Genomic DNA, 24,668 nt, shown 5'->3' on the forward strand with positions numbered 1-24,668 from the left:
AATACTATTATGATCTAATATAAATTCTACACTTAAGTATTAAAATCTGAATTCACTGTTCTCCTCAAGACCAACTCAACAGAAAACACAGATCAATGCATGCATTTTTACTCCTTTGGAATCAAAACCCCTTTGAATCTTTCATTTTAGATTTTTTCTATTAAATTTAGTTCGATGAATTTAGAAGAACTTAAAGTGTCTCACCACGAGCAGTCTCTAGCAAGCAACACAACCTAACTATTATAAGCAAAAACTGCTCACCTTGGCCAAATTGTTGTGTTGCTCGTCCAGATGCCGCCCGCCGTGGTCCACCCTACTGCTCTTTCTGAGGATCCTGTTCGTGACGCCAAAATGTTGTGGTTTTTCCTCTTTAGATTCTGAAGAAACGACTCTTGAGTCAAGGTTTTGAAACCAAAAGTAGTTAGACTTTATTCTCACAAATTTGGAACAAAGCCGAGTTGCATTGCAATCCAACTCGGCTTTGTTCCAAATTTGTGAGAATAAAGTCTAACTACTTTTGGTTTCAAAACCTTGACTCAAGAGTCGTTTCTTCAGAATCAAAAGAGGAAAAACCACAACACTTCCTGTTTCATAGCGTATTGAATTCAAAATTTTGCTTCTTGTTTACAAAGCACTGCATAACCTGGCTCCATATTGGACCTACTTTCAATTTATACTCCCTCTCGAACACTTAGATCATCTACATTCTCCTCAGTTCTTCCTAGTATGCGTTTGGCTTCTATGGGATCTCAAGCTTTTAGTTATGCTGCTCCTTATCTGTGGAACTTGCTTCCACAGGATATTCGCACTAGTGACTCTCTTTCTACTTTTAAATCTTGTTTGAAAACACATCTTTTTAGGCAGGCATACAGGTGACATTTTATGTGTTTATTTTATTTTTTATTTTTTTAATTGCTGCATGTAAATTGTTTTATGTTTTAATTGCCTCCAATGTGTCCTTGAGTGTCACGTAAGGTGCCCGTAAATAAAGTGTAGTATTATTATTATCTCAAGGTCTAACAGCTGAAAATGCATATCATAGCAAAAACCAAGCCATTAGGTAAAAATTAGGCTCTGCAACAGGATTATATCAAGATAAAAATCTGAGGAAGACATACAAACAAATCTGCTGTATTGAAGGTTCACAGAGGCATGTAGCCTACATTAATTATTAATAGAACAAGTTTGAAACCACCAGATCTCTTACTTTAGCTGGCATTTGTTATAATGATGACCAAGAAGCTGATTGTCACTCTGGTTGAGCTCCATGATCATACAGTATATGGAGACGGGAGAAACTTACAGAAGGACAAACATCACTGCAACACTCCACCAATCTGGGCTTTATAACAGAGTGGCCAGACTCAAGCATCTCCTTAGTGAAGACGCACGAAAACTTTAATTTGCACTTAAAAGAATCTTTCAAACTGTCAGAAACAAGATTCCCTGGTCTGATGAATCTGTCTGGAGGAAACCAAGCACTGCTCATCATCTGCACGCTACCATATTAACAGTAAAGTGTGGTGGTAACAGCTTCATGCTGTTTTTTTTCAGCAGCAGGGACTGACGGACTTGTCGGGGTAGAAAGATAGCTCAACAGCACAAAATTATGGGAGGCAAATCCTGCCAAATTTAAATAAATAAATTAAACGATGAAAATGAAAACCAGATTAGCAATTTCATTATACACAACTGCGTGCACAATATGTGCCAAAATGAAAAATAAAATGAAATTATTTTCATTTTTACACTGACAATGCGTTGTCCCTGTCAAATTGAAAAAGAAAATACAATTGGTGATTTGACATTTCATTTTCACTAAAATCTCGAGGCAAGACTGCCAATTTGAAAATGAAAAGGCAAATGTGAAAAATAAATTGTAAAAACATTTTTTACAAAGGTTTTATTAATGTTCACGCAATAATACTGACACAATTCAAATTGAAAATGTAAACTTTGATTTTATTTTATTTTCTCTTCTCTTTTATTTCATTTTCGTTTTCATTTTCTTTTTCTTGTTCACGGTCATGCAAATTACATGTTAATTAGTGGGTGTGGACGAGCGTCTGCATTACTGGGAACAGCCCACAAAAAAACGTCATATCCGTTTATTCGAACGAACGTGTGTAGACCTTGTCAGGCGCTTGGCCTTAGCGCTTTGTAATGATGACGATGACTGTGCCTGGTGCAATACCGAAAATTGTTGTGTGGTGTACTGCATCTCTGATAAGTTAACAGACGAACAAACTAAAGCATTGGAGAGCCCGTATCTCTAGCGTGCCCTGAAACATGTCGGAGCGCGATTGTCCCCACTCCGCCGCTGACCTGCTCTTACACTGTACATTACCATCCGCACCCGAGCACGCTATCATCATTACACTATGACTGCTTTTAAGAACACATAAACAAAGCGATCTTTCTCAGCACAATAGAATCCATCGTAATGTTCGGTTTGAGGTTGATAAGATGTGTTTAACCTCACGCGCGCTGTGCGCAGACCAATTCGCTTATGGTATCACAAGAGCGGCGTTTAAATCAGCCCCGCGTACTTCATTCATTATGATTATGAGCCAATCGTTATACAAAGTGCTGCACTATTAATTGATTCGAATGTTTTTTTTTTGTCCCACGGCGCGGTGACACAGGCCTGCACTTATAATAGTTGTAGGTATTAGTTGTTTTTTGGTATGACAGCTGAATTTCAAGGAATTTAAACAGGCGCATCATTTAAAACATGCATTCATAACATAGTGCAGCACTTTGTATAACGATTGGCTCATAATCATAATGAATGAAGTACGCGGGGCTAAAAAAAATTATTTTTCACATTTGCCTTTTCATTTTCAAATTGGCAGTCTTGCCTCGAGATTTTAGTGAAAATGAAATGTCAAATCACCAATTGTATTTTCTTTTTCAATTTGACAGGGACAACGCATTGTCAGTGTAAAAATGAAAATGAAAATAAAATAATTTCATTTTATTTTTCATTTTGGCAAATATTGTGCACGCAGTTGTGTATAATGAAATTGCTAATCTGGTTTTCTTTTTCATTTTCATCGTTTACTTTATTTATTTAAATTTGGCAGGATTTGCCTCCCATACAAAATACAGAGATACCCTTAATGAAAACATAGTCCAGAGCTCTCAGAATCTCAGGCTGGCCACACACTTTGTTCTCCACAGGACAATGATCCTAAGCACACATATAAAACAATGCAAGAGTGGCTTAAGGACAAATCCTTGAATGTCCTTGAGTGGTCCAGCCAGTGCTTGGGCTTGAACCCTGTTAAACATCTCTGCAGAAACCTGAAATGTCTGTCTAGTGTCTACTGATTGTCACCACCCAACCTGAAATAATTGTCGTGGCGAAAAGTCGGTCAGCCAATGTTGAAAGAATTCACGAAGACCAGAGAGCCAGGTTTCCAGAGGTTTCAATCTTTATTTGCTCGAGCAAGCAAAGTGAGACACACAGAGTTCATCTGTAGATGCCCAACGAATACATGTCTGACTCCATCTTTTATACATTGTTCTCAAGTTGTTATCACAGTTCAAACCAATCAGGTTTTACCTGACCTCATCTTCTACCAACCAGTTTTTACATGACATCACTTATTTTTATTAGTCCATCCCCTTATGCCTCGTTACAGTTATATTTCATCCTGCACTTGCTACAGTTATATTTCCGGCCTACCATATTAAGATCTCCGTCCTACCATATTAAGATTTAATTGTAGGGAGCGCTCTCAATAACACATACGTATATCATGTGCTCTTTATCTTGACACCTTTCCGGGGGCTTTCGGACGTCTCAATAACACATACGTATATCATGTGCAATAACACATACGTATATCAAGTGCTTTTTATCTTGACACCTTTCCGGGGGCTTTCGGACGATACATGATTTAACCTTGGTTTTATTAAAAATGAACTCATGGTTTAGTGTGATAATGATAAACAACCCAGCGTTCTTAACCAAACCTCTCTACAAAAGTGTGTGTGGTGTACGTGCAGTTCCTGTCGTAATTTGATAAGATATTTGGTGTGTACACAGGTGTTCAAGTGTTCAAACTCATACATGAGGCCCATAGCCCTTGTTACAATCAGAGAAGTACATGAACTCTATAACTACCTTTAAATGTATTCTTTATATAAGAAAGCTATTTTATATAAGAAAACTCAGTAATATATTTAGAATATAAGAAAAGTCAATAATATGTCTAGAAAAACCACCACATAATTAAAGAGGATCTAAGGAGAAGAATGGGAGGAAATTGTCAAATATAGATGTGTAATGTTTGTCACATCATCCCCGGAAAGACTTTAGGCTGTAAAGCTGTTTTAACCAACCAGTTAAGGGTAGGAGTACTTATGCGATGTAATTATTTCAGTGTTTTTATTTTTTTGTAAATTTTCCAAGTTGTTTTTTATTTATTCAATATGGTGTATGTAGATTCATTAAAAAAAACAATACTTTTAAAGTAGTTTAACACACCCTGTAAAAAATCTGTACATTAACGGTTAAATGACTGTATATTTTAACGGACTTTTTCCGTACAACACGTGTTACGGGTGTTTTACCGTTTATATACATTTTCGAATTGCATTATGGGACTGTGATCGCGCCTCCGACAACATTTGATGGTCATGGACGTATAAGCACAGCCGTAACAACATTTTACCCAAGTTTTTCCACTGGTAAGTACTCTTAATAAAATATTAACACGACATTTCAATTAAACGACTGCTTTATTACCATTATTACTGAACCGTCCATGTAAAGTACAATAGTGAATTTCGTTGGATATTGTTAACAAGAACCGATGTTTTATCAAGTACAAACTGAACTATGAGTGATTATTTGTAATACTTATTGGTTTTTACTTGTTTTTGCCTTCTCCTCATCAGTGAATATGCTATCTGTTAATTTACAGTTTATTTGTCAGTATGTTTAACCTGCTTGGTGCGCGGGAAGTAACATCCCATCCCCGCTGCACTGTGTGACAGACACGGTGAACTTCATCTCGGCTCTGTGTGTAAAAGGTATGTTTTTAATGGAAATATAAACTTACTGTTTTCTTTGTACTGTACAATTAACAAGGGCTAGCATTCAAAGGTAAGTTAGTGATATTGTATAGTTTGGTTGACAGTTATCGTGGTGTATTTCAAATGAATTTACAATGAACGCTATTTTAAACTTAGCATCTGGCCGTCTGTGTTTCTGTTTGCATATTAATAACTTATTTTATATTATATATAACGTTATATGTATCTATACAGTAGACACTGTGTGACGCTATATGGGGAATATACACACATGTAAGGTTAATATACATCCAGACGGTTATAACAAAAAACCTGACAGGATGATGATCAGACATCGACGCGAAGCGGGGGCGAGTGGGTTTTTTTATGCAACAACCACCGCAGGTAACTTTACTTACTTTAGTAAGGTTACGGTCATAGGCGCCGATCCTGTGGGTGCTCCGGGGCTCGAGCGCCCACGGAAATTGCCGAGCACCCATGGAAAAACGGCATATGTTTCTCAATCAATTTTAACCAATCAAAATGCTTTTAAAAATAGGGTGCCTCTCTGATTGGTTGATCTTACGAGTCGTAATTCAGATAGAGTGGTTGTCCTTGCAAACAGCAGTGGACATTGTTAATCGTTGCGAGAATGTCAATTTGTCTTTAAATTTCGTGTACAAATGGACAGGTTCGTGATTAAAAGGAAAAATTCAATTGACCCTAGCATCTCTTCAGTAAGTAGCAGTGTTGCTACTTCTTCAAGTGAACAGCCGTTGTCGTCGACATCATCAAGTAATGACAGCAGAAGTAACGTTAAAGGCGGGAGGCAGAAGCAGTCTCGAACATATCATGAAAACTGGAAAAAAAACATTTCCCTGGATAGCATACAATGCTATCAAAAACAAGGTATTTTGTGTGAAGTGAACATTTAAGTGAAAATGTTTAGTGTGCATTATTTATACAATACAAAATTTACAGAAGCTGTTAAAATGTTTTACACTTTCTTGTGTATGCTCCGCTGTAAAGTAAGTAGCCTAATATACAGAATGAATTGTTCGTTGTGAGTTTGAAAATATTTTAAGTTATAATTTGCTTATGAAAAAATACATATTTGGTGACGGTGGTTGGGGCCTGTGGGGGTGGGGTTTGGTTTTGGCGACGTGAGCACCCACTGGCGAAAAAAGAAATCGGCGCCTATGGTGTCCTGTAATAGGAGGCCTTTCAGATATGTGTTTTTTATGTTGTTTTATGTGTCTTTTCTATATTTTATTTGATTTAAATCTATTATAATTTTTTTGACTGTTTTCCTTTATTTTATTTTTTGTTGTTGGTTGTTTGATGATTTAAATTATGTGAATATTGCTTGTTATAATTTGTGAAGTTATGTGTGGTTAAAAAAANACCACCTAAACTCCTTCGATCCCTGTCAGACCTGAATGACTTTCAGAATCCTTGGAAGATTTAAAGGTAATTAAGCATATTTTTTTCATCATACTGCTTCTCTTTTGCCACCTATTGTTCCAAGTATTGTTGTCAAAAGTACCTACACTTTATTTGGTAAAATCTTATAGTGATAGTTCACCCAACAATGAAAATTCTGTCATCACCGAAGAGTGGCGGCACCACCCATTCACTTGAATGGGTGCCGCCACTCATACAATGCAAGTGAATGGGTGTCGCCACTGTTCGGTTACCAGCATTCTTTAAAATATCTCCTTTTGTGTTCTACGGAAGAAAGTCAGTCATACAGGTTTGAAATGACAAGAAGGTGAGTAAATGATGACAGAATTATCATTTTTGGGTAAACTATTGACATGCAAGTAATCACAACAGTTGTAAGTTAAATGTTAGTTTGTATTATTAGTGATGTTTATTTTTTGTTTTACAGCCATATAAATACCAGTTATGGAGAGAAAGAAGACGAAAGACGTGGATGTGATATTGCAACATATCCTGCATGTTCATCAATGTAAAATGGAATTGTAACTATAGTAGTTGAAGGTTAAGTGTTTTTAAGTTTTCATTTGGATGCCTTTTCAGTGGTTCAGTCCTGGTTTAGGTCTGGAATTACATTGCATCTCAAAGTTGACTGTTGAAGATGTTCCCAGTTTTCTTGCCATCTTGGAGTTAACTTGGTTTCTTGAAATGTATTTGTAATTTGCCCACTTGTCTTACACATGCACCTTAAAGTAAAATTTTACAGTATGTTTTTCTATTTTAGTCATTATTACTTATTTAGTGATTATTTGTAATTACAAATTATTTGTATTCATTAAATAATCTGTTTTATTACAAAGTTGTTGTTGTTTTTAATAATAATTCATATAATCATTGTAGGTACACAGTTCACTAACAATTCTTTACTGTTTCTTCACACTTACGTATACTGTAGAAAAAAGGGTTTTGTTTTACTGTAGGTATACATTAAGAGTATTTTTCCATTTTTTAATTACAGGGGTAAGTCAGTGAGTGTTGGTATACCATTAAATGAGTAAAATTGCCCTGTTTATTTATTGTAGGTATACCATTAAAACACAGAAAATGTCCACTTTTCTACTATAGGTATACCATTAAAACACAGAAAATAAATGTTTTCTTAATATACAAAACTTTTAAATAATAGAAAATGTTTAGTTTTTTACAGTAGTTATACCATTAAAAACAGAAAGTTTCTTGTTTTTTTACTGTGGGCACACTGTCAATTAACAGAAAGTTTCCGTTTTTAATTACGGTAAAAAGTCTGTGTAATAAGATGCCAGTACTTTTTCCGTTTTTTTACGGAATTTTTTTTTACAGTGCAGAGCAGTAACATAACAAAATGTGAAAAAAATTGCAAGCCACTGTACAATGCATAGCATGGTTTTTAATGATTTTGGGGGAATAATCCTCAAACGGGGTGGATCCTGACCCCTCACATATTTTAAACACAGGTAGACTTTAAGAATTATATACAAATACTAATTTAGCTTCTGGAAAAACTGAAAAATTGTTTTCGTTTTAGCTTAAACAAGTTGAAGCTAACTTTTAGTAATGACTTGTAATAATGGCTTTATATTATTATTTGGGGTTGAATATAGTAAATATAAATAGAAAATGGTGGCTCATGACTATTATATAAACTACAGAAATTTCTATATAAACAGGGACATATTCTGCCCATATACTGTATCCTAGAAAACGTCTCAGTTACAACTGTAACCTCTGTTCCCTGATGGAGGGAACGAGACGTTGTCCTCTCCGAGAGGAATTTTAAAAGGCCAATGAACTTGGCAAATGGTACGCACATGCAAGTCTCCGTGATGGCATTGAAAAACAAAATAAATCCATTACTCTCTCCTCTCCTGTGAGTCTGGGAACAGTGTTCTGTGTTGGTCTGTGCACCCAACGACAGTACAGCGAACTTTCGCCATGGCGTTAGAACCGATACACTCCTATCACCTGGGAAAAACAAAATTGCATGCCGTGGGTGAAACGAGCAGATTAAGGGGCGGTGCTATTACAATGAGATCCCTCGCCTATGCAGGGAGCGTAATCTGAAGCTCTGATTTTTTTCACATACTTTCAGAGAAAGTCGTAACAAACCAAAGTTACTGTGTTGTACTTTTTCACGTTTTTGGGGTTAGTAGATGAACCGGGGAACCGATTATAGCACCTAAACATAGAAAAAGTCATATTTTCGTGAAATCTCCCCTTTAAGCTTAAAGATCATGTTTATTCATCCCTGTCAATAATTATCTGCTTTAAATACTCTATATTGTGTTGAAGTCTTTGTAATATATGTCATTTACTTCAGTATCTAAATGAAATATCTGATTGTAATGTACAGTGCTTTGTTGAGTTGTATTAATCGTTATACTGTTTTATACATATTTGAATAGAGAATTACTCCAATTATGCATAAAATTGAATCTTTATCGCACATATTAAATCTCAGATTAATTTAATCCTCCATGTGAGGGATGATACGTGTTTAAATTAAATGAGAAAAACGATTTTAACAACGTGACTGTTTGGTCATTAGGATGTGCTCATAACGTCCCAGAAACGTTATTTGGTACGTCGCTGCGACGAATATGGCAAGTTCCAGGTATGTCTTCAGGAGGTAATGCCCACGTCCCAAAGTTGCGTCACTGGAACATTATTTGGTACTTCGTTGGAAGTTTATTGGTATGTCGCTGCGACAAAAATGGTCCGCTCCAGGTCACAATGTAACTGTGTTAACTGGGAAGGCACTTCTTGGCGTACGCCCAGCCAGCCGCCAGTCTTACCTGTTGGTACTATGTAATCATGTGGAACCTCGCGAATGTATTGGGAATAGCCCGATGTCTGCAGATGTCTGCCAGAGAGGCGCTCTGAGCCAGTGTCCATGAGGAGGCTGCACCCCGGGTGGAGTGAGCTTTCACTGCGAGTGGGCTTGGGATCTTGGGATCAGATGGAGTCCACAATCCAATGCTCCAGTCTCTGTTTGGAGACAGCCCTCCCCTTCTGCTGACCTCCAAAGCAGACAGAGAGCTTCTAAAGCTCTGCGTGCAGGCCAAATAGAGGCGCAGGGTGCGTACTGGACACAATACGGAAGAGGTTGGATCTTTCTTCCCTGAGGGGAGCGCCTGCACGTTCACCACCTGCTCCCGTAAGGGAGTGGTGGGAACTTTGGGCACGTAGCGAGGCCGGGGTCTGTGAGAGTGATAGGATCCCGGCCCGAACTCAAGGCACTCGTCGGACACTGAGAATGCCTGGAGGTCCCCTACCCTCTTGATAGAGATTCCTCGTAAAATGAGATAGACTCGCGTCTCGCGTCATCGCGTCTCGCGATGTACTTGTTGCATCAAAGAGTACAGAACAGTACTCTACTCTCAGCCAGTCTTGTCTCATTGTTCCAAGGTTACCACAGCGAGCAGGATGCAGTTCATGGCCTGACCTGATGGTAGAGTGGAGAATGGGAAGTGGGGACCTGACAAGAGCTGAGATGATAGAGCTGGATAAAGAAGGACGCGGTCTCTTGACATGTCTTCACCACAAAACTTCAAATGCTATTAGATTATTAATGATAATCTTAAACTACAATTTATTTTATTATTAAGTTTATTTATTTTATTTAGCCTTGTTGTGCAAGTTCTCTGGAGCTTGTGCAGAGGCAGCAGCTTTTGCCAGAGGGGAACTGGAATCCCCTGGTTGGGCCTGGGTTCTCCTGAGTTTTTTTTTCTTGATTAGAGTTTTGGGTTCCTCGCCACCGTTTGCATACTGTTTTTGCACTATCTGCCTGACCGGGGGGGCTGCTTTAGAATCTTAAAGTTTTACTTAATTAATATTGCATATAGGAATTTATTATCTGCTATATTTGACCTGTGCTTCTCTCTCCTTTATCCTAAATGTGTGCTCTCACTGAGCGTGTGTGTGTGTGCGTACTTGTCTGTGTACGTACGTGTGTGTGTGTGTGTGTGTGTCTCTGTGTCTGTGTGTGTTGGTGCGTGTGCGTGTTGTGTGTGTGGAGTGTTTTGTGTGTGGGTGTGTCTGTCTTCTGTGTTTTCAACCTTTTCTTGTTTTTGCAGGTACAACTTTGATTGTTTTGCTTGTAGTCAATGTGTCTCATGTACAGCTGCTTTGTAACAATGAAAATTGTAAAAGCGCTATATAAATAAAGTTGAGTGAGAGTAGAGTCTCCCAGGGGCTCGAACAGGGCCCTATGTAGGCCCTCAATGACCACAGTAAGGTCCCAAGAGGGTACGGAGCATGGTCAAGGTGTATTCACTCCCATCACGGCCCTCAGGAACCTGATGACCAGGTCGTGCTGCCCGAGAGACTTACCCTCAAGGAGGTCGTGATGAGAGGCGATAGCGGCTAAATACACTTTGAGGGAGAAGGGGAGAGGTTGTTCTCCAGTCTCTCCTGTAGGAAGGACAGCACCGAACCTAGACGTGTAGGTTCCACAAGTCTCGCCTCGGGTGCCATACTGTGCCCTTCACCTGAGACAGAAGGTCCCTCATCAGGGGAATCGGCCAAGGGGGGTTGTCGTCAGAAGCCTGGTTGGGCCAGTAGGGCGTAACTAGCAGCACTGGATGCCCGTCTTCCATGACCTTGCACACAACCTGTGTAATGAGGTTCACTGAAGGGAAGGCATACTTCCGCTTATCCCTCGGCCAGCTGTGCGCTAAGGCCTCCATGCTGAGGGGGCCCTTGGTCAGGGAGTACCAAAGTGGGCTATGGATTGTGTCCGGGGATGCAAACAGGTCCACCTGCTCCAGGCCGAACCGTTCCCAAATGAGCTCCATTCTCTGCTCAATTCTCCGCGGAGCGAGGCCTGACGAGAAAGCGCATTGGCTGTCTAGTTCAGGTCACCTGGGATGTAAGTGGCACGCAGGGATTTCACCACCTGCTGACTCCAGAGGAGGAAGCAATGGTCGAGTTGCGACATCTGCTGTGAGCTAATGCCACCCTGATGGTTGATGTACGCCACGGCAGAGGTGCTGTCCGAGCAGACCAGCACGTGCTTGCCTTAGATGAGGGTCTGGAACCTCCTCAAGGCCATCAGCACAGCCAGCTCCAGGCAGTTGATGTGCCACTGCAGACGGGGGCCCTTCCACCGACCCAACACTGCATGCCCGTGACGGGATGGTGATATGATGGCAATATGTCTCGTGTCGGTGTGCCGCGCTCTCCAGGGAACGCGACTCTGAAGCCAGTGCTGCAGCGGTCTCATGTGCATCAACCCAAGAGGGATAACCCCTGCCGCGGAGGCCATGTGCCCGTCGTCTCGGAGATGAGTGTGTTGCATCCAAGGACACAACGGCGAGACATGTCCGAAGACCACGCACGTTGCGAGAGAAAAGGAAATATGCTCTTTTAGACTCTTTGACTCACTGTCGAAACACACTCCGATGAAGAATAAGGGATGGCTCCGCTGCTTGCATCGTAATTGTACTCGGATAGAAAAAAACGCTCAGCATGCACAATGCCTTGCATGCCCAGAAGGAAAAATCTGAATCTGAATGAATCTGAAAAAATCATCACCTGAATGAATGTACACGCCATCTTCCTTTATACCCGTATGCACAGGGCGGAGACTGGCATGTGCGTACCATTTGCCAAGTTCATTGGCCTTTTGAAATTGCTCTCAGAGAGGATAGTTTCTCAAGTTCAAACCCCATTCTATCGACACAATGTTGAGAGACCGACAGAAAGAGAACTGTACATTTACTTTTAATTCTTTTTTAGTCATTCTGATAACATACTTTTCTATGTTCTGTTTAATTACTATCTTTCCTGTTTTTTTTACTCCCACGCCTTCATTAATCAACTTTCATTATTTCCCATGCTTTGCTGCAGCATCCTGGCAAAAAGAGTGGAGGTCTCCCAACCTGAAGCCTACTCTGTGTCCTGCTCTGCCTACCTCGGAACACATTAACCCTGTGCAGGACCTGCAGCCAATGTGCCATCAAGCTTCAGCTGCCACCTTTCCCCCTGCGCAAACCCCTTCACCTATGCATGCCCCTCTTCCTGCTTTATCATCATCCCATGTGAAGTCTCCTCCTCCTGTGTACCTCCAAAAAATAAAAACCGTCTCTGTTACTCCCAACTCGACAACATCTTCCATTGACACTGCATCCCCTAAGATACTCAATGCAGATTCTGCTTGTACCTCTCTCTCTCAAACTCTATTATCTGCCAGCATATCTCCTCTTCCCGCATCATTTACATTTAGCTCCATTGCTTCTGCTATGCCATCTAGTTCTTCATCTGCTTTCCTGGATGCTCCGCTTTGTTCTTCTCCTGATGTTGGTCCTGTGGTACATCCACCTGTTGTCTCTGAATCAGGTAGCAAACAAACTATTAGCTTGTTAGCATGTATTGATGTTTTAAATTGATCATGGTGGCTTTTTTTCAGGTAACCAGAAAATCCAAAACAACACTTTAAAAATGCTGTCTTGTTTCTGAAAAAAAAACTAAGAAAGCCATCCATAGTTTGAATTACATGAGGGTGATTAAATAATGACAACATTTTCATTTTTTGTTGAATTATTTCTTTAAGAGGCATATGAAATGGCTGTGCTAGTTTATGCGCTGTAGCATGGTAATTGTTAAAAGATTTTTCTAAACCTCACTGTAATAATTAACTACACCTCTCAGGTTACCCAGAATGATTTGTATTTACTTACCCAATGTTTTATGTATATAATTTTCTTCTTTCTGTGGAACACAATATGTCCTAGCTAGTCAAGATACAACAGCTACAAGTACAAATTCAGCTATATTCCAAGTCTTTTGAAAGCACACAATTCACCAACATATATTCACATTTTTGTGTGACAACAAATAAGATTCAAATCTCCAGTCGAAGAAAACTCATTTCAAAACAATTATATTCATTAAAAAAAAATTCAGCCACTTTAAGGGTAATGTAAGAGTAAGTTTCTCCAGAAAAAAAAGATCATTACTGACTTATATTTGCGTTGTTCAAGCTTCCCATGGCTTTCTTGATAATTTAGAACCAAAACATGAGATTTGACTAACACTGATATTCCAGGTATTCTGAAGGCATAAGAATAGGTTTGGTAAACATGGTGAAATATCACTGAATCTATTATTTTCCTTTTTGTTTAATTTGTGCAGACATGCATTTTGTGCATTGGTTGAATGCTATCTGAGGCAGGCTGTGTGTTGAGAAGTTTCAGGAAGGGCTGTAGACTGCCCCCAACCACTCATTCTGTGAAAATATCATCTTGATATCTTTAATATTGACTGAGTACTGGCATGTCAAACATGTATTATATTTTAGTCTCAGAAAATCATGTTTTTGAGAAATTCCAATGTAAAAAGCAATTCTCGAGGACACCAGAGGTCGTCAGTCCAAGCTCCGGTTCTGTCCGGATGCTCTTCCCAGTTCAGCCAAATGCTCGTGATGATGGGAAGTCCACCTGATGGCAACTGTAGCCACAATTTAGGATCCCGAGGGCATCAGAGGTCGTCAGTCCAAGCTCCGGTTCTGGCCAGATGCTCTTCCCAGTCCAGCCAGACGCTCGTGATGATGGGCAATTCACCTGATGACAACTACAGCCACAACCTACAGTCATCCAGAACCAGAATAATATTGGACAGACCTAAATATCTCTTTTTTTCTACCCTCACTAGTTCTTTCCTCTTTTCACTAACCAGCCCGGTGAACTATTTCCGATGAATCTCACAGTTTACAGTAATTATTCTCTCTTTAGTTGCAGCAGTACTATTTTAATATGCCAGAGGAGAACTGGATCTTCCGGTTGAGTCTGGTCTCTCCCAAGGATTTTTTCTCCACTCTTATACAAATATACATCTATAGTGGAGTTTTGGTTCCTTGCCACCGTTGCCATTGGCTTACTCACTGGGAGACTGCTGATTTAGTTCAATCCATAAATATAAATAACTTTAGTTTAACAGCAGACATGCACGTTAACACATTTTAACAAATATATTCTTTCCACACATTTTGGTATTATTGCAAATTCTTCTGGTATATTGTAATTTTAGGCTCCCAGTCCTGATAGCAATATTTTAAATCAAATCAAACCAAATTTTATTTATAAAGCACTTTTATAAAACAGCAATTGTTTTCCAAAGTGCTGTACAAGCATGGAGAAAATAAAAACAGATAACACATAACGTACAGACATAAGCGTCAAACAGTACAAAAAGACAGTTCTTATACTGATTTAAAAGCCAAGGTATAAAAGTAAGTTTTGAGACTGGATTTAAAAACAGTAAGTGATTGGGCCTGCCTAATATAAAGAGGTAAAGTGTTCCAAAGTTTTGGAGCTGTGACAGCAAAGGCCCGGTCACCCCTGCTTTTTAGTCTTGTTCGAGGTACAACCAAAAGTAATTGGTCAGCAGATCTAAGTGCTCTCACTGGGTTGTATAGGATAATTAAATCAGAGAGATGCTTTGGAGCAAGTCTGTTTAACGACTTATAAACTAAAACCAATAACTTAAAATCAATTCTAAAACCAACAGGAAGCCAATGGAGAGATGCCAATGCTGGAGAAATATGTTCATGCTTGCGCGTCGTAGTTAACAAGCGAGCAGCAGCATTTCACCATCTGCAAACATTTGAGGTCAGCCTGATTTATACCTGCATACAGGCTATTACAGTAGTCAAGACGAGTCGAAATAAAAACATGAATGACTCTTTCAAAATCATTAAAAGATAAAAAGACTTAACTTTGGAATAATTATATACCTAAATTAAATATACTTTGACTGAATAATTTACAGTTTACGACAATCCACTGACATCAGTGTACATTGCTTAGAGAAAAAATTGCAATAATAAAATGTATCTTAATACCCTATATTTTCTTAAATTTTCCCCCTAGTATTATTTTTATTAAAAAAATTACTACAATGTTTGAAAAGCGGTTGTAGAACAATGAAAATTGTGAAAAGCGCCATATAAATAAAATTGAATTGAAGAGTCTATCATTTTTATGGTAGGTTTAATTTAACTGATAGAGACACAATATCAGCCAAAAAAAATCTGGAATAAAACATTATATAAAACTTATAAATTGATTTGCATTTCAGTGAGTGAATTAAGTAATTGATACCCAACCAACCAGCAAGAATTGTGGCTCCCACAGATTGGTTAAATGCCTACATGGAACACAGATTAGTCCTGTCACTTCTAATGTCTTTATGTATATAAAATATGCCTGCCTGCAGATTTTGAATGACCACAGAGAGTCACGACCTCGGTTTAACATCTCATCTGAAGGATGGCGTTTATTGACAGTATAGTGTCCCCATCACTATACTGGGGCATTAGGACCCACACAGACCACAGGGTGAGCACCCCTTGCTGGCCTCACTAACACCTCTTCCAGCACAACCTAATTCCCTTTCTGTCGGTGTCTCGACGTTGTGTCGAACCGACAGAATGGGGTTTGTCTTGAGAACCTATCATCTTCTGAGTATTTAGAAAAGGCCAATGAAAATTGGCGAATGAAATTTGCATGCTGGACTCCTCCCCGGATCTCCAGGTATAAGAGGGAAGCCAGCGTGCTGATTAATTCACCGTTTGTTCTTCAGAGCCTGTGCATCTGATGAGCGACACAGCGATCTTCAGTGATCAATATTCTGCTGGAATCTACGACGTGGTGCAGCGGACGGTCCCTTCCTGCAGTGACTCTACCCTGGGCGTCTCGGCAGTTCCGGAGGTGTTCGAGCAAATTTCCTTTTCTAAAAGAGCACATTTCTCCAGCGTGGCTTGTCCCGCTGTTCTCATGGGTGCATCACACTCATCGAGGAGGACACGATGCCTGCTTCCAGTAAGTCCTGCCCGCACTGTGGGCGGTGACGATTCAGACATTGCGTCACGGGTGGCTGTGTTCCCACGGGACTCAGCCACCACCTTGTTTGCTCCCCGTTCCGTGGCGGCAGGACTACGGCCCTGCCGTCCGCTACGGCAAGCAGCGAGAGTGATATGAGGATTACTGTGAGCGATAATCCGCCAGCAGCTGGCTCACGGACCGTTCGCACCTCGTCTCGCTCGTCTGATCGTCCCCAAGGAGACAGTCCCACCGTCTTACTCCTCAATCACGTATTCGGACACGATGCGTGAGGATGAGGTCTTGCAGCATCGGGGGGTGGCGTACTGCCATCCGACCCCGACGATTCCTTGGGCTCCCTGGGGTTCGATCCCAGGAAGAAGCGGGCGTCGCAATGTCAGCCATGCTTTCCCGGGCCGCCGTGAGTGTTGGGTTGCAGTGCACGCACTGCCTCTCCCAGCGCTTGCAGCTGGCTACATGGCGCCTTGGGTCTGAGTCTTGGGTCTGGTCCCCAGTGCCGTGTTTACCGGAAGTGCATGAGGAAGTTAGTAAGACCTGGAAACGCCCCCTTTCCTGCACGTTTCACGTCAAACAAAGTTCTGTCACCCTCTCTTCCCTTGAGGTTGAGACAGCTAGAGGTACGTCGATGTCCCCCAGGTGGAGTGTGCCGCCGCGGTGCACCCGTGCCCGTAGGCGGCGGCTACCTGGGGGGGGGCTCGACGTAGACTCTGTCCAAAGCATGTGCGGTCTCGACATCTCTGGTGTCGAGAGCTTATATTGCGGTGGACCAAGCTGTCTCCTCTCTCCACGCTATGGCTCCTGCCAGGCCAGGGCATTGAGAGAGCTCCACGGGGGTAAGACCGACCCAGCGCTTATGCAGGAACTCCGTGCCCGCTCTACGGGCGACCAAGGTGACCACGCGGGCCCTGGGTCGGATGATGTCCACACTTATGGTCCATGAGAAACTCCTCTGGCCGAACCTTGCGCAGATGAGTACGCCGAGAAGGTCCGCTTTCTCGACACACCTGTCTCGCAAGGAGGGGGCTGGTTGGTGTTACAGTTGAGCCGCAGTTCTCGACAGTAAAGAAGCAGTCCTCCCGTGCCGCGACTCAGCTGCCTCGGCCGTCGAGTCCCGTGCACCGTCTGCTTGCCAGCAGCCCTGGTCCTCTTCTACGCCCTCCAGTTCTGGCGCCCCCCCCACTCAGGTGGCCCCCTGGAGGAGACAGCAAAGAGGAGACCATCGCCCCATCAGCAGCGGCGGAAGTCGCCTTCATGGGAAGATCTCAGGGAGATTGAGGCTACCATTGGGCCCGACCCCAGAAACATCGCTGGGAAATCGGATAGGGACGGATCCTGCCCGTCTCACCATCTGCTGGCCCCCTCCGGGGGGCTAGCGCCCACTTACTCTCAAAAGAGAGTCTCCTCTCTCTCTGGGTTATCACAGCCGCTCCCACCCTCAGCACTCCCAGTTAGACAGTGCGTTGAGCTGCATAGTCGCCAGGCAGGAAAAACAGCAGAGCCAATCTCCTCCCCGGGGGTCCTCCCCCGGCAAGGAATCCGTACTGCTAGCCATCGAACCAACCCCGGGGGGACGATGAAGAAGTTTGAACCTTTAGTCCCCCTGTCACAGTTCTGGGAGCCTGGCCGGTTTCCCAGACTGTCAGGCTGACTGGCTACGTGATCCAGTCGCCCGCCCAAGTTCATGGCATCGTATTTACCTCAGTCAGAGGCTAGGATGCTTCCGTACTTTGGGCCGAGGTCGCCACCCTTCTGGCGAAGGTAGCGATCGAGCCTGTCCACCAGCCGAGATGTTCAACGGGTGTTGCAGCCCGTACTTCATTGTCTTCAAGAAAGGCAGGGGGCTGCGCCCTACCATGGATCTGTGTGTTCTGAACAGGCACCTACACGAGCTGCCTTTCAGGATGATCATGCAGAAGCGCATCCTGACGTCCGTCAGGTGTCAGGACTGGTTCATGGCAATCGACCTGTAGGACGCGTACTTTCATGTCTCGATCCTCCCTCGACATCGGCCGTTCCCACGGTTCGCATTCGAGGGACGGGCATATCAGTACAGGGTCCTCCCCTTCGGTTTTTCCCACTCTCCACGAGTCTTTACGAAGGTCATGGAAGCCGCCTTCCTTCCCCTTAGGGAAGGAGGTGTGCGGGTACTAAACTATCTCGACGACTGGCTCAGCTTGGCGCACTCTCGAGATCTGTTGTGTACACACAGGGACCTGGTGCTCCGGCACCTAGATCGGTTGGGGCTACAGGTCAACTGAGAAGAGCAAGCTCTCCCCGGTGCAGAGCATCCTCTTTCTCGGTATGGAACTCGACTCTGTCCTCATGAGCGGCCCCGCTCACTCCCCGCCCTTCAGGGGGCGCGAGACCCGCGACGAGGAAGCCCGCGCCCACGCGGCCTCCCGGAGGCAGTGCGACTAACTACAGAGCGCGCCCGATCAGTGTTGAACTGCCTGAAGCTCTCAGGTAGTCAGCGGTCCCCCTGAAACAATTTCAGAGGCTCCTGGGATACATGGCATCCTCGGCGGGGGTGGTCCCCCTCGGGTCGATGCACATACGACCGCTCTAACAATGGCTACAGAGTCAGGTTCATTGGAGAGCGTGGCACACCGGCAGCAGGCGTAGGGTCATCACGCTTTTCTGCCGACGCACCCTAACCCCTTGGTCTCCCATGACCTTCTTGCGGACAAGGGTCCCCTTAGGGCAGGGGCCAGGCACGTCGTGTTGCGATGGATGCCTCCCTGCAGGGTTGGGGTGCCGTGTGCAACGGGCACGCAGTGTCGGGGTGGTGGACGGCCCCCGCCTGTGTTGGAATATCAACTGCCTAGAGTTGTTGGCTGTGCTACTTGCACTGAGGAGGCTACTACCTCTTGTGCATGGACAAGCACGTGCTGGTCCGGTCGGACAGCACAACTGCCGTGGCGTATATCTATCGCGCTCACGGCAGCTAACACGACTCGCCCGACGCCTCCTTCTTTGGAGTAAGCAGGTGATAAGCTCCCTGCGAGCCACACACATCCCAGGCGACCTGAACCAGACAGCCGATGCGCTCTCTCGTCAGTTGACGCCTCGCGGAGAGTGGCGACTCCATCCCCGCGCAGTCCGGCTCATTTGGGAGCAGTTCGGCCAGGCGGTCCTGTTTGCCTCCCCGGAGTCCACCCATTGTCCGCTTGGTACTCCCTGACCGAGGCACCCCTCGGCATGGATGCCCTTGCGCACAGCTGGCCGCGGGACAAGCGGAAGTACGCATTCCCCCCAGTGAGCCTCATTACACAGGTCCTGTGCAAGGCCAGGGAAGAGGAGCATCAAGTGGTACTAGTTACGCCCCATTGGCCTATCCAGGACTTGGTTCTCGGAGCTAAGGCTCTGACAACAACTCCCCCCCCTGGCCGCTCCCCCTGGCGAAGATCCTGCTTCCCCAGGGGAAGGGCCACGTTACGGCATCCCAGGCAGAACCTGGATGAGGAGATCCTGAGTGACCCACCCCCGGTCTGGTTGGGTCATCACTCAGGCTAGGGCCTCGGCCACTGGGCCACTGTTGCTCGATCGGGAATGGGCTGTCCCTTCCTCAAGAGAGACTGGGGAGTAACCTCTCCCCCTCCACACTGGGAGTGGATGTAGCCGCTACGGCCGCTCATCATGACCCAGTTGCTGGGTAGCCTCTGGGACGGCATGACCTGGTCATTAGGTTCCTAAGGGGCGCGAGAGGGTGACCACCTTATCCGCGCTCCGTACCCTCTTGCGACCTAGGAGGCGGGCCTCAAGAGTCCCCGTCCCCTTCGAGCCTCTCGGAGCTGCCGCTCTTTCTCACTCTCGATAAAGACGGCTCTCCTGATGGCGCTCACCTCCAAGAGGGTAGGGGATCTGCAAGCACCCTCCGTGTCCACAGATTGCCTAGAACTCGGGCCCGGGGATTCTCACGTTATCTTGAGACCCCGCCCCGGCTATGTGCCCAAAGTTCCCAACACTCTCCCGAGAGACCAGGTGGTGAACCTGCAGGCGCTCCCCACCGGGGAGGAAGACCCAACCTATCCGTGTTGTGTCCAGTATGCGCACTGTGCCACTACATGGACCGCACGCAGAGCCCAGAAGCTCTGAGCAGCTCTTTGTCTGTTTCGGAGGTCAGCAGAAGGGAGGGCTGTCTCCAAACAGAGGCTGGCGCACTGGATCGTGGATGCCATCGTTATGGCATACCGATCTCAATTCGCCCCTGCCCGTTGGGAGTGAGGCACACTCCTCATGGGCACTGGCTCAGGGTGCCTCTCTAGCAGACATCTGCAGCTCTGCGGCTATGCCCAACAACTCCGTGAGGTTCTAATACCTACGCATGGAATCGGTGTCAGCCCGCGTCCTGCAGGGCAATGTGTAGGACCGGCAGGCGGTAGGGCGTACGCCTGCAAAAGCCCTTCCCCCTTCCTCTAGCGGGATCAGCGGCTATTACGCCTCCCTTCTTTCCCCCACTGGGTAAAGAACAGGCATTTTATCCATCACTAGCACCTTCCTCGGGGCAGGCTGGGCAGAGCAGCCCTGCCCCCTTAGGCCGGGGAACAGTTGCGTTATCTCCCACATAGCTCTAACCGGACCTAGTGCTCCAGATGTGGTAACCCCCCCTCCGTGGGATGTTCCGTCTGATGTATCCTCATGAATGGTTCCCACCTCGGCAACCCATGACCTCCCTAGGTAGACTCCCACCTTGCGGTTAACTCCTGCAGTCCGCACATTTTCCCATGAGTTCTCCAATGATGGTGAGACCATGTGGTGTCTCCACTAATTCCTCCCTACGGTAGGTAGTGGTCTCTGCAGCGTTTTCCCCCCAGGGGGGAATAATGCTTACCCAGTGGCCCTTACGGTGCCGGGCGGCTTCTCGCTGGTTAGAGAACTAAGGCCTCCACCCGTGACGGCCGGTGGCAGGGGCTTCCCATCTTTTCACAAAAGCTCTGGGACCCCCTACCTCTCCACTGGACGGTCACAATTTCGCGTTAGCGCCTACATCTGACTCGCCCAGGCCAGTCAACGTCGCTCCGCTAGAGATTGTGACGCGGCTCAGTGCTGTGGCGTCTTCCATAGGAACCCCAATCTGTCGGTTCGACACAACGTCGAGAGACCGACAGAAAGGGAAAGTCTTGGTTACGGATGTAACCTCAGTTCCCTGATGGAGGGAACGAGACGTTGTGTCCTTTATGCCACAACACTGGCTGCCCGCCACAGCGGTAAGGGGGGATGCTCTCAGGCTCCTCAGACCAAACGGTGAAAGAATGAGCACGCCGGCTTCCCTCTTATACCCGGACATCCGGGGAGGAGTCCGGCATGCAAATTTCATTCGCCAATTTTCATTGGCCTTTTCAAAATACTCAGAAGATGATAGGTTCTCAAGACGAACCCCAATCTGTCGGTTCGACACAACGTCTCCTTCCCTCCATCAGGGAACTGAGGTTACATCCGTAAGCAAGACGTTTTCCAAGCAGGTCTCCCATCCAGGTACTGAACAGGCTCAGCCCTGCTTAGCTACAGTGGGCAATCAGTCTTGGGCTACAGGGTGATATGGCTGCTGACATAGAACAAACGTACATAGAACGAACGTACGCACGCACGCATGCACGTTCAGGTGTGAAATGTACAAGTTGGAAATATTGAATGTTAAAATTGCGCAGCTGAGCACTTTCAGATCTCCGCCTTGTAAACAATGTCTAATTAATGTCATTGACATATAAAAGCGTATCTGTCAACGCCCAACAACTTTACCGGACAAGCAAAAGTGCATACATCAGCTCCAACCCTGACGCGACGCTAAGCACTTTTAAACGTCAAAGACCTTAGATATGAATGTTGCCTTGGATTTTGCGTATGCACACTCTACAATCAAATCTGTGCGTACACAGATTTTATAAATGAGGCCCCAAGTCTAAATTAAAACATTGGGAGGTTTTTGAGGAAACCCAGCTATTTTGGTGATTTGCTGTTTTCTACATAATATCATCCTACATAGAGTAAAGAAAATTCTGTGAAAGTATCGTCTTAATATCATTAATATTGACTTAGTAGTGGCATGTCAAAAATATCTGATTAATCACACTTTTTTTCTGTGATTAATCACGATTAATCGCACATAAGATGAATGTTTTTAAATATACTTTTACTTATTAAATATTCTAAAGAAGCAACAGATTTCTTTTCTTTTGTTCTTTGATCAACATTAGTGACAGGAGTCAAAACAGCAAGTTTAAAAACGCGGCCCCTTTAAAAGCTGCCGCTCTACGCAGATCTGATGCCATTTTCACATTTTTTTGCATTCATTAAGGATTTTTTTAACATGTTGAAATCTGTGTTTACGAAAATGCTAGACAAAGTGGGCTTTCTGGCATATTCTTGTATGTTTTTGTTCATTCAAGCACGAAAGAGAATTTAACATTGCCTTTAGCTAGTGACTGTATACAACAGACTGAACCGCTGTCACATTGCATTGTGCTGCATCCCAATACATTATATAATGTAATGCTAGACAAAGGATGACAAAGTAAACGGATGCTGCGTTAATTGCGTTAAATATTTTAACGTTTTAAGGATAAAGTTTGTAACTTTTTTGCAGTAAAATATCCAAAAACCACTAGGTCAGTGTTATATATTTTGTTCATTTGAGTACTTACAATATCTCAAATGTTTGGAACTATTTGTAAATTGTGATAAAATGGTCATGGCCTGTCAATGGCATCATATCCGCGTTACCAAAGACAATTGCAGACCTTGCATCTCCCTAATAACATAGTCTTTGGCGTTACCCTCGGTTTCCGCATGACAACACAGTCTCGTGGACAAATGTGAAAGGATTTTTTTGCATTTTGTTTTGCGCAGTCCTTATGGAGCACAACTATTCTTTACTGCTTGCAGCTGGTTCTGTCAACAAAGACATTTTTACTAGACAGAGACGCTGATCTTGCATGTGTTTTACTAGACAGGTGAGCAACTGTTTAGATTCCTTTACTGACAGAAAACGTATGATTATTATATTGATCATAGTCTTATTGTTTGAATGTCTTTTTCTTAATTTAGATGAGTGTCATGTATGTACAGTATCTCAAAGAAGTGAGTACACACCTCAGATGCTCAATAGGGTTTAGGTCTGGAGACATGCCACTCCATCACCTTTACCCTCAGCTTCTTTTGGGGTCGTTATCGTGTTGGAAGACTGCCCTGTGGCCCAGTCTTCGAAAGGAGGGGATCATGCTCTGCTTCAGTATGTCACAGTACATGTTGGCATTCATGGTTCCCTCAATGAACTGTAGCTCCCCAGTGCCGGCAGCACTCATGCAGCCCCAGACCATGACACTCCCACCACCATGCTTGACTGTAGGCAAGACTCGCTTGTCTTTGTACTCCTCACCTGGTTGCCGCCACACACGCTTGACTCCATCTGAACCAAATAAGTTTATCTTGGTCTCATCAGACCACAGGACATGGTTCCAGTAATCCATGTCCTTAGCCTGCTTGTCTTCAGGCTTTCTTGTGCATCATCTTTAGAAGAGGCTTCCTACTGGGACGACAGCCATGCAGACCAGTTTGATGCAGTGTGCGGCGTTTGGTCTGAGAACTGAGAGGCTGACCCCCCACCCCTTCAACCTCTGCAGCAATGCTGGCAGCACTCATATGTCTATTTCTCAAAGACAACCTCTGGATATGACACTGAGAACGTGCACTCAACTTCTTAGGTCGACCATGGCGAGGCCTGTTCTGAGTAGAACCGCTGTATGGTCTTGGCCACCGTTCTGCAGCTCAGTTTCAGAGTCTTGGCAATCTTCTTAAAGCCTAGGCCATCTTTATGTAGAGCAACAATTCTTTTTTTCAGATCCTTAGAGAGTTCTTTGCCATGAGGTACCATGTTGAACTTCCAGTGACCAGTTTGAGAGAGTGAGAGCGATAACACCAAATTTAACACACCTGCTCCCCATTCACACCTGAGACCTTGTAACGCTAAAGAATCACATGACACCGGGGAGGGAAAATGGCCCAATTTGGACATTTTCACTTGGGGGGGTGTACGCACTTTTGTTGCCAGCGGTTAAACATTAATGGCTGTGTGTTGAGTTATTTTGAGGGGACAGCAAATTTACACGGTTATACAAGCTGTACACTCACTACTTTACATTGTAGCAAAGTTTCATTTCTTCAGTGTTGTCACATGAAAATGTATAATAAAATATTTACAAAAATGTGAGGGGTGTACTCACTTCTGTGAGATACCGTATTTACTGAAAAAGCAGTAAGCGTTTTAGATCATCTGACTAAATAGTAATAAATTAATTTCAAGAATTACATCTAATTCATTATAATGAA

At 44.1% G+C, this 24,668-nt stretch overlaps 1 protein-coding gene across 1 annotated transcript in view; it reads left to right on the forward strand.

Annotated features, from left to right (window-relative positions):
• Nucleotides 1–24,668, forward strand: part of LOC130550388 (uncharacterized) — a 105,845-nt gene that overhangs the window by 36,973 nt on the left and 44,204 nt on the right. The window contains exon 9 of the mRNA XM_057327840.1: nucleotides 12,352–12,840. Coding sequence (XP_057183823.1) covers nucleotides 12,352–12,840 — 489 coding nt within the window. The remainder of the gene's footprint in view (nucleotides 1–12,351; nucleotides 12,841–24,668) is intronic.

This window comes from Triplophysa rosa, unplaced genomic scaffold (genome assembly GCF_024868665.1).
Source record: "Triplophysa rosa unplaced genomic scaffold, Trosa_1v2 scaffold2_ERROPOS903570, whole genome shotgun sequence".
In the NCBI taxonomy this organism is placed as follows: Eukaryota; Metazoa; Chordata; class Actinopteri; order Cypriniformes; family Nemacheilidae; genus Triplophysa; species Triplophysa rosa.